This window comes from Pseudorca crassidens, chromosome 7 (assembly GCF_039906515.1).
Source record: "Pseudorca crassidens isolate mPseCra1 chromosome 7, mPseCra1.hap1, whole genome shotgun sequence".
Lineage (NCBI taxonomy): Eukaryota > Metazoa > Chordata > Mammalia > Artiodactyla > Delphinidae > Pseudorca > Pseudorca crassidens.
In genome coordinates this window covers 74783847-74803709 of record NC_090302.1, presented here as the reverse complement: position 1 = coordinate 74803709, position 19863 = coordinate 74783847, and the positions used below count along the sequence as shown (strand labels likewise).

Genomic DNA, 19863 nt, shown 5'->3' with positions numbered 1-19863 from the left:
TATTGGACTTTTAACATTTTCACATTATTCCCATCTTGCATACTTTTTTTTTTTTTTTTTCCCGGTACGCGGGGCTCTCACTGCTGTGGCCTCTCCCGTTGCAGAGCACAGGCTCCGGACGGGCAGGCTCAGCGGCCATGGCTCACGGGCCCAGCCGCTCCGCGGCATGTGGGATCTTCCCGGACCGGGGCACGAACCCGTGTCCCCTGCATCGGCACGCAGACTGTCAACCACTACGCCACCAGGGAAGCCCTTGTATACATTTTTTACGCCCAGATTTATTCTCTTGTATACCTGCCTTCAAGTGGGTTAAAACCAGTGCAATACAAAATGAAATAATGTCATGTGATTGAGTTCTCAAAGTTTGTAAAACATTTTCACGTAATTATTCCATTTGAGACCAACATATTTGTAATGGTCATTTGTTATACTTATGGTCGTTGCAGTGAAGGGTGGTAGAATTTGCCATCCCAAAATATGCCACTTTGGTATTATAAGGATTACTTGGAGGGGAAGGCAAGTGAAAAGCAGGTACAGGAAAAGTTCTCTACTATTCTGCTATTTGCTTAAAAGCAGAATATAAATTTTCAAAAGTGCCCTTCCTTGCTTCTTAACCAGGAAGGACAAAAGTTAATCATTGGAGACAACTTCAGACCTTTACCATCCTGGAGACTGCACCAGTAGAATCTACATAAAAACTTTACTAATTAATTAGCCTTTAACTACTGCTAGTTTCCCATATAGTCGGCTTCCCATAATTTGCTGTCTCTAAAGATTTAAAAGTTCTTTTCTTTTATCGCTTGTGTAAAAACTTATTGTTCCTTTGTTAAGATGCCATATAAGCCCAAGCTCTCGTCACCTCTTTGAGTTATTCATCTCTGAATTTCGCCCTTGTATATATGACATACACGTTAAAACACCTGTTTTTCTCTTGTTACTGTCTTTTACTACAGAGCCCCAGCAGAAAACTTTTCTGCTAGAAGAGTAGAAAGAAAAAAAGATATTTCCTCTCCTACAACCTCTAACTGTCCAACTATTCCGTATGTTGTCTCACAAAGAAGCTACTGACATTTCTCCCTTAGTGTTTTCAGACGTTAAGGACCCAGCATTTGCCATTTGTATAGAGATGTGACAGTTTGAGAGAAAATTTTAAATCTTTAACACGTAAAATAAAACTTTTTTTAAAGTACCAAAAACCCGGCTTAGTATTCACAGAATTCAAGGAAAGTGACTTGTTTCCAACTTGACCCCAAGCTCTCTCGTTTTAATTTAAAAAAGTTTAGATTAAAAAAAAAAAATCTCGGGGAACTACTCAGAGAAGGTTTGGGGAAATCGGCGGCGTAAACCTGCCCCCAACTCTACATGCGACGCAAATTCACTCAGCCACAGAACGGCCCTCAGCACAGCGGACTAAGATTTAAAATATCCGGATTGGCGCGCCTACGACTCACGCCCCGCTGGCGCGTGGCATTGTGGGATTTGTAGTCCGGCCCACATCCGGCATCACAATAAAAAGCTCAGCCGGGGCTCGGTGAGGACGCGGGCTCGGGAAAGTTAGGGATTCGGGCGCCCACTCTGAGGGGCTGGACGGTGGTATCTCTTTCTCCGTTGGCGGTCCAGCGCGCATGAGGGAATCGAGCCTCAGTTCTTCAACGGCCTCAGCAGTCGGGACGCACACACTCTGCGTCATGGCGGGCTAAGGCCGATGATGAATTCCGGTGCGCACGTCAGGGTTGCTGTGTCACTCGGCTCGCTGGGCGCGCCCCTTCCCGGCCGCCCTTCCGCACCGGCCTTCGGGCTCTTCCGGTCCCGACGCCTCTCACCTTCAAGGCTGTCTCCTGCTGCACGCCCGGCCTCTCAGACGGACTGATCTTGCGCGGTGCTCGGGCACCGGGCGCCGGACCTCCTAGGGCCATGGCGGGTGGCGCCGCCAGGTACCGGCTGAGCTGCTCGCTCCCGGGCCACGAGTTGGACGTGCGGGGCCTGGTATGCTGCCTCTATCCACCGGGGGCTTTTGTGTCCGTGTCCCGAGACCGCACCACCCGCCTCTGGGTCCCAGACAGGTGAGCGCTGCGAGTCCCGCTGTTACCCGGCTGTGCTGCAAGCTTCCTTCTCCTGGAAGAGAGTGACCCTTTCCTGCCCTATCCTGCCCTTTTCCTCTTTTCCCGGCCTTTCCGACGGTCCACGCTCCCTCCCAGTTCTTAGAGCACTGGCAGTCTGGGCACGCAGTGTAAGAAACTAGTGAGGTTTACGTGGAAAGAGCACCGGGTTGGGGGAACAGAGACCTACTTTCTTGTCCTAATTTGACCACTAAACGACTGAGTCACCTTGGACGAACTTCTTATTTTTTGTGGCTTCAGTTTGTGGACGATGATTTCCTGTGTTTCTTTTCGATTTGAAAAACTTTTGACGCCAGGTGCACCCTCCTTAATGAGGCCGTGTGAAAGCATCTGGCATGTGTAATTTAAGGAAGTCCACTTCTTTCCCTGGAATTTGTTCTGTAGTCTTCCCTCAAATTTGAGAATTAAGGTTCTCAAAAATTGCATTGCAAAAAGTTGTCTTGGCCCCTCTCCACGTTGTCCAGCTCAGACTTTCTTAGTCTGGGGTATGTGATAGACTTGGGCGGAGGGGATGAAACCTCTCAAATGTCTTCTGGATGTGGCGGAGTGTGTTTTCTTGATGTGGCGGAGTGTGTTTTCTTGGGGAGAGAAAGCCCATTGCCTTTAAAAGATTTTCAGAGAGATTAATCAAAAAAAATATTAGGAAACAGAAGGTTAAGCTCCAGTCCAAATCAAGTTCAAGGGTTTAGCCCTGATTTAGTTGTTGTAACAGGAAATTTAAGACCTGGAAGACAGATTTCAGTTCAGATAGGGAAAAACTGAGGTAAGTTACTTCAGGTAGTAACTCTCCCATCAGAGGTTTCACTCATTGAAACCATACGTTTTCCTCCATAAATTCAGATGACAACTGTTTATTGAGTGGCTCCTATTTGTTTGTGATCCGGAAGAAGAAAAGGACAGACAAATTTCCTGTGTTTATAGATCCTGCCTACAGTCTGGGAGGGAAGATGGATGAAAAAACAACCAAGTAAATAATTACTCATTGGCATGTGTACTATGAAGAAAACAAATATAGATATAACATACAGAATTGAGTGGAGGGTGATGTTAAAGAAAGAAGCCTCTCTGAGGAAGGTGTTTTTGGTATTTGTTTTTTTTTCTTAAATGATACTGAGTTTGAGCTGGTCTAGGGAGTGAGGAACCAGAAGGGTTGAATTGGAAGAGCACTGTAGACTGTAGGAGGAGCAAACACAGTGGCCCTGGATTGAGAAGGAGGAAATTCCCAACGTGCAGGAGGGAATGAACTGTGAGGTGAGGGCAGGTCTTAGAGGCTGGCGGGAGCCAGATCATGCCCTGGGAAGAGGGCTGAGGAAAGAAGTTAGTGGGTGGAAGCCTTCAGAGTTTCAAGCAGAGGACAACATTATTTGATTTACCTGTGGAGAAGTTTCTGCTAGCTTCAGGTGGAGAATGAATCGCAAAGGGATAAATGTGGAAGGAGACCTGTTTAGAGGCTTTTGAAGTAGTGCAGCCAAAATACGACAGACTAAACTAGGGATATTGTAGAGGAAACTCCTATATTGAATTAGATAAGGTCTTCTCTAATGCTTAAGATTCTGTGATATTCCAAACCACTTGGTAACATTGATACATAACTTCTGTGTATTTGAGTACAAATTACTGATTAAGCTTGTACATTTAAAATTTTGTTCAGTAGAAGCACATGCCCAGTAGGATATGAACATTGCAGTAGAGAGTAGCTAAAGGATGCTTGTTGTAATAGTTGAATTCTGTTGAACAGCTAAATCCTCAAACTTTTACAGTGGAGGACTGTGGTAGGTTGACGGGAGCTTAAATCACTGGATCACAGGAACTTGACAAACTTTGAGCTGCAATGACCCTCTCTTTGAAAACTGTTTTTTTTTTCACTTAGTTCATGTTGTCTTTCGGTTTTGTTTTTTAGAATTCATGTGGTATTCAATTAACACTGATTGAGAGCCTGCATTGTACCAGGCACAGGACTCCATAGTGAGGGATTGGTGAGATAAGGTTGTTTTCCTCTCATTTCCAAGTGCTGTGGTAGAGCATCTCATAGTCACTCTTAGGCATCCTAACAAGTGTCTCAGCCGTACCTTTAGTGTGATAAAAAGTGTCCTCAAGGCTGACATCCTGACAATTTCTATTTATTTCATGGTATATTAATAAAATTAATGAAGTGCAGTGAAATGTTTGGAGCCAAGTAGTAAACATTTTTATTTTCTCATGTACATTGTTGATAGGACTCTGAATTGGGGTGGATAATGTAGGGGTGGACTGGTAATGATGGGGGATTTAATTTAGTTTCAAGGAGGCAAAATAGTTCTATTCTAGGGTGGACTAAACCAGATATTTCATCTTTCACAAGAGCCCACTGAAAACCCAGAAAGCCTCCGGGTCTTCTGAAGGCGCTTCAGAATGGAGATAACAGTTTTTGGTTGTACATTGAACTGAACCAGTCAACATGCCTTTGTTGCAGACTGCTTCAAGCCTCTAGAAGCCCACCTCAGAGTAAACTGGATTTCCCAAGTCTGTCACCAGCGATTGCTTTGCCTTTTGAAAACTACCCGTATTTGAAAGACGCCAACTTCAGATTCAGCATCATGTGTTAAATTTTCCCTGACCATGCCAAGGCTGGAGTGACTTCTCCCTCATGTAAACACTCAGCACCTTGGGTCCTTAGTCAAGTAGTTATACAGAGTTTAAGAAATTAGAGCCATTCCCTTCCTACCCTCCGACCCACTATTCCCTTTTCTTGGAGGCAAAATTTTCATGTCTTTTAATGGCTTATTTTTGAATTTTGCTTCTGTATCTGTATATAAAGTGCTATACTACTATTTCTTTTCATTTAAAATTTCTTTTAGTTTTCTGTTTTAGCATTTTCTGTTAGTTCTTATTATGGAATATGAAAATTTAGCTCTCATTTCTACCCTCTACCAACCCCCATCACATATGCATCCTTTCTATGTCCTGATCCTTATAACATAGTTTAATTTAATGTAGACTAAATCAGTGTTTTGTGACTGTACAGAGTCTACACCTGAGCTGTGGAATAAACTATGATAACTTTTCCTCAACAATTTTATGATCTCCCTATAGCTAATAATTGTCTTATTTTTGGTTTTCATTTGTTTAATTTTCTATGTATTTATCATTAATTCAACTTCATATTGTTTGCTAGTTGTCTAACTCTCCTCTCAAGACCTCTAGACACATTGAATATATAACAGTTTCATTTTCCTGATGATGAAAACTTTCTGACCTGGTCTGTCTGCCTCTGGTGCACAGCTGATCCTGGGATCTCCCTTCACTGTCTTCTCAAGGATCCCTTTTTGGACCTCTTGTCAGATTTCTATTATCAATATCCTTTAACTTTCTTGGTTTTCTTCCTTGATACCTTATTGGAGCACATCCTCCAGGAGCTTCCTGAAATACAGTGCAGTGATAATAAATGTATTAAGACCTTGCAATTGGAACATGATTTTAGCCTGCCTAGCTACTTGAATAATAATTTAAATGTTTGTAGCATTGTAGTTTCCAAATTTTCTTCAGAATTTTGAAGCCATTGCTCCACTGTATTCACTGTGTTACAGTTGAGAAGTCTGAAGCCATTCTTATTCTTGACGTGTTACTTTTTCTCTCTGGGAGGTGGTCTATATTCATTCATTTTTCACGTTCATTAAGTATGGTCCCTTTTAATGTCCATAAGTCATGTCCATAAGTTCTGGGACATTTTCTTAAATTCTTTGGTTTCGTCTTATTTTCTCTGTCCTCTTTTCTGGAACTTTTTATTCATATATTGAATTTGTTTCTAAATTGCTTTTTAATTTCTCTCTATAAATTTCTTTCTTTCTCTCTCTACTATACTTCCTCAGAAGTTGCCTTAACTTTTTGTGAAATTATGTTTTTGTTTCATGGTTGCAATATCTTATACCTAAGGATGGCAATGCTGATTTTTTTTAAGTTATTTTCTCCTTAGTGGTCTGTTTCCTCCAAATTGGTTATTTCCCCTCCCTGTTTGTTTTGGTCACTATTTTACCCCAAATGTCTGGTAATTCTTATTCTGTGCTTTCCATTAAGGGTGGAGAACTAAAAAACTTGAAAGATCTGTGTATCCATGGAGCTTCATGGCTATGAGCTTCACTGTAGGGTTATCTGGCTGGACTGTTTCATAGGACTGATCTCCTGCCTAGAGGATGATTGCCTGGCTTCTAGATTTTGTCTTTGGTGGTCTTGGCCTCTATGGTGAATGTACATGTTTCTCAAACCCCAAGGATCAACTGTGCCTTTTGTCTACCCCCAGCCAAAGACTTTCACCTTTTCTAAAGAAAAAACTTCAGACTTTTGCTGGGTACAAGAGGGGCAGTTGTCTGGCTGGAGTGTCTTGTCTTTTTTTTTTTTTTTTTTTCTTGATGCTTAAAGCATTTTTTCACTGATTCAAGAAGTACTTAATGATTACCCTGTACAACATTGTGCTACAAACTTGGGCAGAACCAGCTCTGGATTCTGCCATTAAGAGCTTCACAGATCATTACAGTAGATACACACAAGCACCCATCTGTACTGGGGAGTGCTAAGGGACACATTTAGGTAGATTTAGTGGTTTATATAATATAGATTTTTAAACATGTCCTATCTTTTACATTTCTTTGGGCTTATTGATGAAATGGTTTCTAGGGCTTCCCTGGTGGCGCAGTGGTTAAGAATCCGCCTGCCAGTGCAGGGAACATGGGTTCGAGCCCTGGTCCGGGAAGATCCCACATGCCGCAGAGCAACTAAGCGCGTGTGCCACAACTACTGAGCCTGCACTCGAGAGCCTGCGAGCCGCAACTACTGAAGCCCGCACGCCTAGAGCCCGTGCTCTGCAACGAGAAGCCATCGCAATGAGAAGACTGCACACCGCCACAAAGAGTAGCCCCCACTCGCCACAACTAGAGAAAGCCCGTGCCCAGCAACAAAGACCCAACTCAACCAAAAATAAAAATACAAATAAAAAAAAAGTTTCTAAAACGACACTTAAAAAAAAACACCACCAAAATAAAGTAAACAAGTTAAAACTAGCTACTACCAAATACCTTCCTTTGAAGATTTTTTGATATGATTCTGTGTCTGATTCCAAAGACTTTCAACTAGTCTTCCTAATTCTAGTTTTTTGTTCCCATTTCCTAGAGATACATAGTACTGCTAATTCTTGAGCCTTCTGCAGATTCGTTGGTAAATTGGGCCTCTTACTTTCCCTGATGCCTGCTTAGAACTCATTTTTTTCAAGTATCCTAAGGCCTTTACTACTTTTCTGTCAGCTTTCAGTATTCAGTTATATTTCTGTTCTTTTTTTTCTTATTCTCTCTGGCCTTGTGGGTTTATGCCTTTCTTAAAATATACATAGATGGATAGATAGATATAAAATATACATTATACATATTGTTGTAGTGGTGTTTGGGAAAGGAGTGAATATAGATGAGCATGTGGGCAGTCTTTATCTGGGAATCTTCCCTTTTATGTTCAGTTGTTTTATCTCCTTCAGCTAGATCACAAACTCCTTGATTTAGCTTGAATCAGGGATATAATTCTTTTATCCCCCTCTACAGCTAACTTACTGCCTTCCACATATAGTATATCATAATCTGTTGTTTGACCTGTTATGTAAGGGAGTGGTACTAAGTGAAGGATGTGTATAACAAATTGGTAATCATTCTCATTCCCAGGCAGTTATTAATATGCTGTGTCCCTAGAGCAGTCATTTGTATGTCCTGTAGTAGTTCCTTTAGTTTGCATATTGAAAGTGATTGATAGTCTAGCTATTTAGATACACATGCTATACTAATGAGTACTAAGTTAACGTTTCAGAGTGTGCAAATGTCCTCAATGTGTTTATGGCTTATTGATAGTAGATTCCATTATCCTAATTGCATGAATGTTTCACTTCACCAGGGATTTCTTAAGGTAACAATCACTGATAAGTAGAAATGCAGATGGAGGAAAAAAAAAACCACTTATGATATTTGTCTCCTTTCCTTTCCTTCCTTGTTCTTTCTGTTAATTAACATACTCTTAACAGTGAAACACTAATTAAACTTCTCCTAATCTGATTAAGCCTCTGTAGTAGCTAAGACAAATTAGGTATTTAATATTTAATTTAAAACAATAGATTCTTAAAGTGGTATATAAAGTTCAACCTAGATACTAAAAGAAAATGAGTACTTTGACAACGTCTATCTTAGGCTAAGTCAGAGGACAAATGTATATCTTATGAATTATCATGTCTTTCCAGTCCTAACAGGGGCTTTACAGAAATGCACTGTATGAGCGGCCACTCCAATTTTGTCTCTTGTGTATGCATCATACCTTCAAGTGACATGTACCCTCATGGACTAATCGCCACTGGAGGAAATGACCACAATATTTGCATTTTCTCACTGGAGAGTCCAGCACCACTTTATGTACTAAAAGGTCACAAAAATACTGGTGAGTATAATGCTTTAGTATTTTTCTGTTTGAATAAGTTTCATCCTTTTGAAGATAAAATTCTTATATCTGCTTTCCCTAGTTTTTTTTTTTTTTTGCGGTACGCAGGCCTCTCGCTGTTGTGGCCTCTCCTGTTGCGGAGCACAGGCTCCAGACGCGCAGGCTCAGCAGCCATGGCTCACGGGCCTAGCCGCTCCGCAGCATGTGGGATCCTCCCAGACCGGGGCACGAACCTGTGTCCCCTGCATCGGCAGGCAGACTCTCAACCACTGCGCCACCAGGGAAGCCCCCTAGTTTTTATTATTATTATTTTTTACCTATAGCTATGGCTTAATAGTGAAAACCTTTTGGATCATCATTGTTCTGCAAATTCTCTGTTACAGACTTATTGTCATCAGTAATGGTTGACATGATTATATATGTAAAAAGGAAAAGATTATGGTTTTATATACTTTGTAATTTTGGTTTTTCAGCTATCTTGTGCAAGAAATTCATTTACTCAGGAAAACTGAGAGCACTTCTTTATCTTTGGGCTGTTATGGCTGTATTTATGCAGCAAATTAAAGCCCCAGAAGGAATGTATTTAGGGTTCTGGTATCATTATTTGAGAGTATTTAATACTTTTGAACAGCATTTTCTGTGATTTGTATTTCTGATTCTTTTATATTCCTGGATTTGTGTTTGCTTAACAGCTCTTTGTTATAAAATGATATGCTTAATCAGTGCAGTATGTATACTACTTTTTTTTTTATGTATCTGGAATAGTTTGGGACATCTGTAAGCAAATAGTATGGCCCATAAGCAGTCTAAACTTAATTTCTTTAAGGAGTTTGTAAAATGTTTTGTGTGTAGGTATGGGAAATCTTCAATACAGGGTGATACAGATTTTTTTAAACTTTTTGAAGGAAATCTTCAAATGTATACAAAAGTAGAGACATAGTATTTTATAAGTTATATATAAACAAACATAAAAGAGAATAGTGTAATGATCTTTTCTACTCATGTATTTACATAGCTTCAAGGATTATCAACACAAGGCCTATCTTGCTTCATCTTCTGCTTCTTCCAAAATATTATTTTAAAGGAAATTTCCAATATACTCTCTCATTTGTAAATACTTCAATATATAGCACTACAATAGGGTTTGGCAAACTTTCTGTAAAGGGCCAGGTAGTAAATATTTTAGGCTATGCAGGCCATACAGTCACTTTCACAACTGCTCAGCTCTGCCATTGTGTGCAAAAGCAGCCACTGACAATAAATGAGTGAACATGTCTGTGTTTCAATAAACCTTTATTTATGGACACTGAAATTTGAATGTCATAATTTTCACATGTCAGGAAGTACCTTTTTTTTTCTCTCAACCACTTGAAAATATAAAAACCATTCTTAGTTTGTGCACTGTACAAAAACAGATGGCCTACAGGCCACAGTTTGCTGACCCCTCAAAAATATAAGGATTCTCTTTTTTTTTTAACTAATTAATTAATTAACGTTTGGCTGCGTTGGGTCTTCATTGCTGTGTGCGAGCTGTTTCTAGTTGCGGCGAGCGGGAGCTACTCTTCGTTGGGATGTGCGGGCTTCTCATTGTGGTGGCTTCTCTTGTTGCAGACAACAGGCTCTAGGCGCATGGGCATCAGTAGTTGTGGCACGTGGGCTCAGTAGTTGTGGCTCGCGGGCTCTAGAACGCAGGCTCCGTAGTTGTTGCGCACAGGCTTAATTGCTCCACGGCATGTGGGATCTTCACAGACCAGGGCTCGAACCCGTGTTCCCTCCACTGGCAGGCAGATTCTTAACCACTGCGCCACCAGGGAAGTCCCTCTCTCTTTTTTAAAAACAATATCATTATCACACCTAAAACAAAACAAAACCGAATTTCTCGTTACCAAATATCCAGTGAGTGTTCAAATTTACCCAGTTGTCTCAAATGTTTCTTTTTACAGTTTGTTTGAATTGTGACCCAAAGGTCCACTTGTCTTTCCATCTATTGGTTTCTTTCTTTTTTTAAATCCCCTCTCTATTTGAAACCAGCTTATTTTACCTGTAGAATTTCCTGTAATCTGAATTCCGCTGGTTATAGCCTCATTTCTCTAGCCTCATGTTCCTCAGTCCCGTAGTCTTGTAAGCTATTAGATCTAGAAGCTTGATCAGATTCAGATTCAAGTTTTGAGCAAGAATTTTATACTTTATGTTGTAGCACAACAGGAGGCATGTAATATTTCTTTTCATGATGTTAAGATTCATCCATTCTTTTTTTTTTTTTTTTTTTTTTTTGGCGGTACGCGGGCCCCTCACTGTTGTGGCCTCTCCCGTTGCGGAGCACAGGCACCGGACGCGCAGGCTCAGTGGCCATGGCTCACGGGCCCAGCTGCTCCGCAGCATGTGGGATCTTCCCGGACCGGGGCACGAACCCGTATCCCCTGCATCGGCAGGCAGACTCTCAACCACTGCGCCACCAGGGAAGCCCTATCTTGATTTTTTTTAATGTGTTTCTCGTAGAAACCTGTGCAGTAAAAATACTGCTTCACATTTTAGAGTATTTTTTCTGCCTGGTTTGTTTCTACTTTATCATAAGGTCATCTTTTGTTATTTTGTTAAGTTACTCGATGGTTTGAAGCCAAATGTCATTTCTTCCTTCCTTCCTCCCTCCCTCCCTCCCTCCCTCCCTCCCTCCCTCCCTCCCTCCCTCCCTTCTTTCCTTTCTTTCTTTCTTTCTTTTTTAAATTTAAAACATACCACATTAGTGAGTAGGAAATAAAGAAATTAATGATTGACATCTTTATGTCATGTCATTTTTCTGTTAGCTTTCTAGCCCAAATTTTATTTTCTAAATGGTAGAGTGGTACTGTTTTTTAGTCAGTGTATATATATAACACTTTCCAGTTACATTACAAGTTGCGGTTTTAGGTAATGGAGGAGGAAAGTGCCATCCCACACTTCGGGGCAAGTGCCAGGGCCCAAAAAGAGAGCTACCACAGTTTGCCTCTGGTCACTAGTTATTCAGCTTGCTCTCTCTTCTGCAGGCAAAATATACCCACTTCTCTCTGAATGTCAGACAAGCCAAAAGTCCCATCCAGTTGCAGCATCAAGTTCAAAATTAAGAATTTCTGGATGATACATAGTATTCTAAATATCAGGGAAATGATGCTCAGGTGTTTCTACATCAGGTCCAGACATAGTTCCTCTTAAATTTGGAGATCCGTGGACCAAAAAACACAAGTTATCTGTCACCCATTCACTCAGTATACAACTGTGGAATATTGAGGGTAGTCAGAGGAAGCACTCCCATTCAGAAAAGGGAGCAATGCAAGACAGCAGTTTCTAATCTGTAGTCATCTGAAATTCAGATGGGTGGCTGTTTCAAGGACCCCCTACTCTGAGAGTGATAGGTTTTTGTGATCAGTTCCCTCTGGTCTCCAAAAGGGGTTTCCCAATCCATTGTTCTTCATGGCTCTCCTTTAACCCTCTGGGATTCTTTTCTGTTATTCTCCTTGGTCACATTGACCCTCCTTGGGGACTACCAACTTTTTCAACTTGCTTTCTGCTTGTGGGAGCCAGGTGCACAAGGGTCGTGTTAAGTCTTGAACAGTCACAGACATTTTTAGTTATTGGCAGCATAACTCTCTGAAAAACTTATGTTTTTTACCTGTTTGATTTCCAGTCAGATCTCTTTGTCAGTAGTCATACCTCAGCTGTAGTCTAGATTTGCTGTATTACTCCCCATCTCTCCTTTCTTTCCCTGTGTGCCTCTTCAGATTTAGCTACTGAAACCTTGTGCCTTTCAGACGTTAGTTGGAAAGCTGAACCTTTAGGTTCTTTTCCCTGAGCTCTTTTCCCAGGTGAAAGCATTTATTTTCAGGGCAACAACCTTAATTTTCTTTGCTTTGAAAATGCTTTAAATCCATTTGGAAGTTTTGGCACTGTGCAGGATGGATGGCCATGTTTTTGATTTGTTCATGTTGCATGGCTGGGTTTCAGTTGTCCTTTGCTGCTGAAAGGACTTCTCGGGTTTACATTTTTCATTTGGGCTTGAGAAGCAATTGGCTCTTCCAACTCTGCAAATCCCTAAGTTTGGACTCTTCGTTTCTGGCTGGGAACCAGCCAGTTCTTGATCTCATTCCATTCTTTTAGTACCTAGCCAAATGTGGCCAGTAGTAAGCGACACCCATCACTGAAGTCCTGTTTTCCAGCCTGTTTCTTTAGACTACAAGTTTGTCATGTCCTGAGTTATTGCCGGTAACAGCTTTATCAAATGTTCCTTACTACATGATAAGGAGCACCAGCCTTCTATTCTGTGGTAATAGTCTCCTCATTACCTGCCTGTTAAACCACTGCCATATATTTCAGCTTTTTGCTTCAGCAGTGCCTCACTTTTGCTACTAATTCTGAATCGGTCAGGTAGGCTAGGTGACCTTGTGGTAACAGACAACTCCAGAATCTCAGTGGCTTAATGCAATAAGTTTGCTTTGCTTCTTATAGATCCAGTGCAGCAGGGGGCTCTACTCCTTGTGGGATCCGGATGACAGAAGCTTCACTGCAGCATGTGCTTTCACAGAGATTGGAGTAGTGGGGAGGGAGCATGGCTTCATTGTGCACCTATCCTTAAAGCTTCCGCCTAAAAGTAACATTATTTCTGCTCATTTTTCAATGCCAGAACAAGTCATGTAGCATACCTAAAGCCAAAGGAACTGGGGAGTTCAGTTTTACCATTTGCTTAGAAGGTGAAGAGCAGAAAATATTTGATGAATATAACTAATGGCTACCACACACGTTAAAATATTTATATGTTCCATGTATTTCCTGGAAACTTCCTCTTGTAACCTTCTAGACTTTTGTTGGATTGGTACTACCTGGGCTAATGTCATCCCGGATTTCCCTATTTCCTAGATCCCGTGTTTTGTCATTCTTAACTTACTCTTTCATTTTAGTGTAATACAGCTGTTGCAGCTTCCTAAGAAAGCTGTGACATGGGGGTTAAATATATTGTATTTGCATATTGGAAAATAGCTTTATTCTAGTCTTATTGAATATTTGACTTTTTGGCTAGACGTAGAATCCTGTGTTAAAACCATTTAACCTCAGAATTTTGAAGGCATTGCTCCATTGTCTTTAATGTATAACGTTATTTAGAAGTTTGTCCCGTAGAAAAGATGGGGAATCAAAATAGCATCACTTTTCTGGTCCCCTCCCAAACTTTTGGAGTCTTCTCTATTTCTAATGTTATAAAATTTCACAATGCATGTCTATCTCTGTTTCTCAAAGTGCCTTTCATTGGGCACTTCTGTGGGTTCATTCAATCTAGATATCATGACCTTCATTTTTAGGAATCTTTCTTGTACTATTTCTGTGTTCTTTGCCTCATCTTTCTCCTCCCCCTCCACAATTATCTCTTTCTGGAATCCCTGTTAGATGTTGGACATTTTGAAATTACTTTCTAACTTTCTTAATTATCCTTTCCTATTTTTCATATATTTGCCTTTTGGGTCTAATTCTCAGGAGACTTTTCTCCCCCTAGTTTTTTTTTTTATTATTTTTTCAGTTTGGTTCTTCTATTTTTAGCATTTAGTTTTCTCGTTCTCTCATTAGTTCTTTTTTTATATAATATCTGTTTGCAAATAATACTGTATTGAAGATTTTTCTTCTGCTTCCTGAAATTGGATTTGTTTCTTATGGGTCCCCCAAACCCCTTCCCCCTTATTTTTCTGTTTCTTTGTTTTGGTTTTTCTCTTTCATGTAGGTGGAGCTTGATGTTTGGTGGGCTTCGTTAGAGGGTGATCTGATGGTCTGACTTTTTAGATGGAAACCCTCTCGAATGTCTGCATCTGGAGTTCTTTAACATTATTCAGTCCTCTAGAAAAGAGTCCTCCTGCCTCTTACTTAGGTGGAGTGGGATGTATGCCTGGCTGCGGATACTGTGGGAGCAGGGACACTGTAGGTACCACATTTCACGATGGAGACTTTCTACTTATTCCCCTTGTGTTTCTTAGGGTTCCTTATTCCAGCCCTTTATTATGCCTGGTGACCAGAGTCTAGAAACTCTGCTTCAGTTCCTCCAGAGAATAAACCTCCAGTCTCCTTCCTGCAGTGGATAAGGATGTACTTTCCTGACACTGTAGGCTGAGAGGAGAGGTCTAGTGTTTCACTCTGTTGTGTGCAGCCTTTGAATCACTGTTCTCATTTTTCAGGTCCTCTGCTTAGCCCCATCCTCTATGGAACCTAGTGGCTGGATACTTAGTCTCAGTTTTGTGGGGCCAGTTACTCTGCTTCTAATCGCTTTCTGTGTAACCTCCTCCATTTTGCTAAGTCAGTTATGTTGTTTTCTGTTTTCTTTGTCCTTGTAGATTAATACCATTTATAGCATTACTGTGGATAATCTGCCATTTTTAATCAGAACTCTGTCTTTTTTGTTTCCATGTTTTTAGATAATTTTTCATACTTATAATTTTTAGCTTGTACAGTGTTACATCAAGATCATAAGGCATTTAATTAACCATTTCACTACTGTTGAGTAATGAAATGAGTCAGCTTGACTCTAGTTTTTTCTGTCGTGTTAACTAAAGTGACCCTAAATAACTATATAAATAGCGTTTGAAAATCATTTGCATTATTTTCCTGTGTAGTTTCTTAGAACTGGAAGGGATTGTGCAGCCCACTTAATCCTGCTCCCTCATTTTACAGTCTAGGAATCTGATGTTAAGTAATATCCCTGAGGTCAGACAGCTCCTAAGTGGTATAGCTAGGACTTGGACGCACTCAGTCTGGCACCAGAGTCTGTGCTCTTGACCGCTGCACTCGTCTGCATTTCCATTGAGTTGAGCCTTAAGTAGCTAATACTGTCACTTCATAAAGTGTTTTTAAAATTGTAGTGTTTTAGTAACTAGCAAGGTTGAGCATTTTTCTCTATGAAAATGTATTAATTAATGCCTTTTTCCCCTTTAGTTTGTAGTCTTTCATCTGGAAAATTTGGGACATTACTTAGTGGCTCATGGGACACTACTGCTAAAGTCTGGCTGAATGACAAATGCATGATGACCTTACAGGTACTGTAGTTCTATGTGAATATTCGAGAAAATAATTAAAGATGATGATTCTGTGGCAATTTAACTTAATACCCATTTTTCTCACAGGGTCATACAGCTGCAGTATGGGCAGTAAAGATATTACCTGAGCAGGGCTTAATGTTAACTGGATCAGCAGACAAGACTATTAAACTTTGGAAGGCTGGAAGATGCGAGAGGACTTTTTCTGGTAAGATCAGAGTAGACAGCTTTTGTAATCTTTTTGCTTTCTATTTGCACAGGTGATTTTTTTCAAAAATTTAGAAGTTTTAAAGTGGTATTTGAGCCATTTAACTTGGGTGAATGTAAATTTTCTGACAGTTAATATGTAATATCTTTTTTTTTTGAATTATTTATTTATTTTTGGCTGTGTTGGGTCTTCGTTGCGGTGCGCAGGCTTCTAATTGAGGTGGCTTCTCTTGTCGCGGAGCACAGGCTCTAGGTGCGCGGGCTTCAGTAGTTGTGGCTCACGGGCTCTAGAGCGCAGGCTCAGTCGTTGTGGTGCACGGGCTTAGTTGTTCCGCGGCATGTGGAGTCTTCCCGGACCAGGGCTCGAACCCGTGTCCCCTGCATTGGCAGGCGGATTCTTAACCACTGCGCCACCAGGGAAGCCCGGTAATATCTTTTTAAAATATGTACTGAGACCTCTCATAAAACAACCAGATATGGACTAATAAATAGCTACAATATGGGTATGTGCTTCTGTGTATTTTATATATGTAATTTTTGGTACTCAGTTATGTTTTGGTTGTCATTTGAACAAGTTCAGCCTGAAACTTCCAAGCATAAGTCTTATTGAGGGTGGGTCAGTAGTGTTATCTTCATATATGAGGAAAACATCAGTTGTGCTTTTATTAATATTGAAGTACATTGTTTAATAATAACAACTTTCAGGCTTTGTTTATGTTGTGGTTTCAGGTGGGTAGTCTTTTAAAACCTCAGCTATTAAATAACTCCTAAAACGAGGCATCTGCTGTCTAATATTAGAACTGATGATTTATTTGTGGGGCACTTAACATTTTTGGTATGATTTTGTTTGTTTGTTTGTTTTTCCTTTTATTTATTCCTTAAAAGTTGATCAGCATCCTGGATAATACTTCAAGAAGTCCCTTTGTGCAGATAAAACTATCTGTAGGTGGAAAGTAGACAATGAGTTGTAACTAAACATCCCTTTGTTTCTGCTTCCATACATACAACATATGTGTTAAGTTTTTATTAATCTGCTATAGATAATCTGAATCAGCATAGGAAATACTGAGCATGGGAAAGGTTTTGACTTCTGGTCTCCTTTATTAGGTCACAAACTTCTGAGAATGTTTTGTCTTTTAAAAAAAATTGTAGTGGCATCTACAATGCCTCAATTAATATTGAAAAAACTGGAATCTTATCAAGTTTTTAAAAACATTTAATATCCTTTGATGAGAGGAATAAATACACACACACGTGTGTGTATATATATATATACAATCAACATAACACAAGAAGTTTTCATTCCATAAATTCTTGCCCTTTTAAAAAATCAATAGTCATTAATTTTTATTTTATCATTTTAATGCCTGCATTTATATAAATTATGAAATATTTCCCTTGGTAAAGCAACAATGTTTGGCTTTATATTTATGTTTTGGTTGAATCGAAAGAGGCAGGAATAGGAGGCAGGAAACTTGAATTCTTGCTTTAGCTCTGCCACTGATTGTGTGGTTTTAGATAAATTAATCTCTCTCAACCTGTTTCACATTTTAATAAAGTTTACTTTTCTATGATATTTTATTTCAAACTCTTAAATAATTGAAATCTTTTTTGTAATCTTAGTTTTTCTTTTCTTGGTGCTTTATAAATATTAATCTCAGTATTATGTGGTGAGAAATTTAGGGGATATTTACTCTTCGTTATATATCTGTGTATATTTTAATATTGTGTATGTTATGAATTACTCTTGTTATTGGGGAAGAGAAGTTGACATGAATTGTCAAGTAAAAATTGGAGGACTTCGCTGGTGGTCCGGTGGTTAAGACTCCGAGCTTCCACTTCAGGGGGCACGTGTTTGATCCCTGGTCGGGAACGAAGATCCCAAATGCCGTGAAGCCAATCAATCAATCAATAAATAAAGGATTTCCTTTAAAAAAAATTGTGGGGATCAGAAACTTATTTCTGGAGGGGTTTAAGAAATTTTTAAGAAATAATTTAGAGAAGATATGGTAAATATAGAACTTCCCAAGACTGGTGATAAAAAATACTGCCAAGCCTACAGTACAAATTTTGGCTATCAGGTTTTTCTACTGGAAAAAAAAAAAGTATTTCTCTAACTTGAAAATCAGTTTTTAATATTCACTGGTATGTGTTTTATAATGTTAATAAAATACATAGAGCCATCAACCAAATGATCCATTTTTATTGATTTATCATGTTCTTTTTTTTTTTTTTTCATACAGGGCATGAAGACTGTGTAAGAGGCTTGGCAATTTTGAGTGAAACAGAATTTCTCTCCTGTGCAAATGATGCTAGTATTAGAAGGTGGCAAATCACTGGCGAGTGTCTTGAAGTATTTTATGGTCATACAAATTATATTTATAGCATATCTGTCTTTCCAAATTGTAAAGGTAAGACTGTCTTATACTACATATTTTAAATTTTGTATTGAGCATTGTTCTATTCCATCTTGAGGTGGGGGGCAGAGGGCTAATGATTTAAATCAATTTACTAACTGTAACTTGAGTAATTTAGTAACTTTATTTCATAAGTATCTTTTTCCTAAAGGAGGAAACTGTATGATCATCTTTATATTAATTCAGACTTGATGGTGTGTTGTAAAAAGTTCTTAGGCGGGTTCCCTGGTGGCGCAGTGGTTGAGAGTCCGCCTGCCGATGCAGGGGACACGGGTTCATGCCCCGGTCCGGGAAGATCCCACATGCCACAGAGCGGCTTGGCCGTGAGCCACGGCCGCTGAGCCTGTGCGTCCGGAGCCTGTGCTCCGCAACGGGAGAGGCCACAGCAGTGAGAGGCCCACGTACCGCAAAAAAAAAAAAAAAAAGTTCTTGGGCATCTGAGGAAAGACTTCTTATAATTTATTGGTATAAAGTATAGTGTGTAAGATGTTAAATATATAAAAATGTGATTCTTTGAAGTTGTATATTGTATAAGTGACAAATACATAAAATTTAAAGCTATAATTTATAAATACTTGGGGTTTAAAAATCAGTATGCCTATTTAGAAAGGTGGTATATATAAATGTACTTAATTTTATATATTCAAACTAATTTTTCCTGTATTCATTAATTTTAGATTTTGTGACAACAGCAGAAGACAGATCTCTGAGAATCTGGAAACATGGGGAATGTGCTCAAACAATCCGACTTCCAGCTCAGTCTATATGGTGCTGCTGTGTGCTAGACAATGGTGACATTGTGGTTGGTGCGAGGTACTCATATTCTAGTCAATCAATCAATAATATGTGTCTAGGCCTTAGGTAGGTGTTAGAGTGCACAGAGATAAGCCATAGGAATTTCAGGTGAACTGGGGAGACCACAGGCACATTTGTGTTACTAAACAAAACAGTAGTAGGTATAACAGGTTTTGCACTAATGATACATGATATATTATAATAGTATTGCACTGTAAGTTCTGCAGTCGAAACATGAAATTAGAGAAGTTAGAGATTTGGTGTGGGCAAACTTTCTGGAGAAGAAGAAATTTGAATTGGGTTTTGAAAGATAATGAAGGAAAATGGTGGAGGAACAATGCTGGGGAACAGTGGGTGACAGGGGAAGATGGTAGCGTGGGGCTTAATTATGGAGAACCTGGAATGCCCAGCATTTGTTAGATTCAGTGCTTGGGGTTAAAGGGTTGTAGCTCTTGAGCAAGAAGTGCTGTGATTAAAGCAGAACTTATGAATTATTAAATACGTAGGTTAGATTTAACTAGTGGTGACAATGGGCAGGAAACCAAGTTGGTAAGCAATTGCAGTAGTAGGTGTGAAGTTGTGAAATATTGACCCTGCAGTGCTAATGGATAAAAGACTGGAAAATGAGATAATGCGGAGGGAAAATGATCAGAAGGGGGCGTGTCAGAAAAAGGATAGAGTTTCAAACTTTGGATGATTAGAAGTCCACATTAATAAAAATGGACAAGAGTGAGAGTTGGTTTGGTGAAGAAGGTGATAACTTCCTGGGATCCGAGTGGTGATAAGCCACACTCATGCAGATTGGTCATGGGCATTTGGACTGGGTCCTAGTGTAGCAACTGAGAC

General features: G+C 39.8%; 1 protein-coding gene across 1 annotated transcript in view; it reads left to right on the top strand.

Annotated features, from left to right (window-relative positions):
* Positions 1-1751: 1751 nt before the first annotated feature.
* Positions 1752-19863, top strand: part of PLAA (phospholipase A2 activating protein) — a 39087-nt gene continuing 20975 nt past the window's right edge. The window contains exons 1-6 of the mRNA XM_067744544.1: positions 1752-2063; positions 8365-8558; positions 15498-15598; positions 15686-15806; positions 18049-18216; positions 18900-19035. Of these exons, the coding sequence (XP_067600645.1) occupies positions 1915-2063; positions 8365-8558; positions 15498-15598; positions 15686-15806; positions 18049-18216; positions 18900-19035 (869 nt within the window). The 5' untranslated portion in view covers positions 1752-1914. The remainder of the gene's footprint in view (positions 2064-8364; positions 8559-15497; positions 15599-15685; positions 15807-18048; positions 18217-18899; positions 19036-19863) is intronic.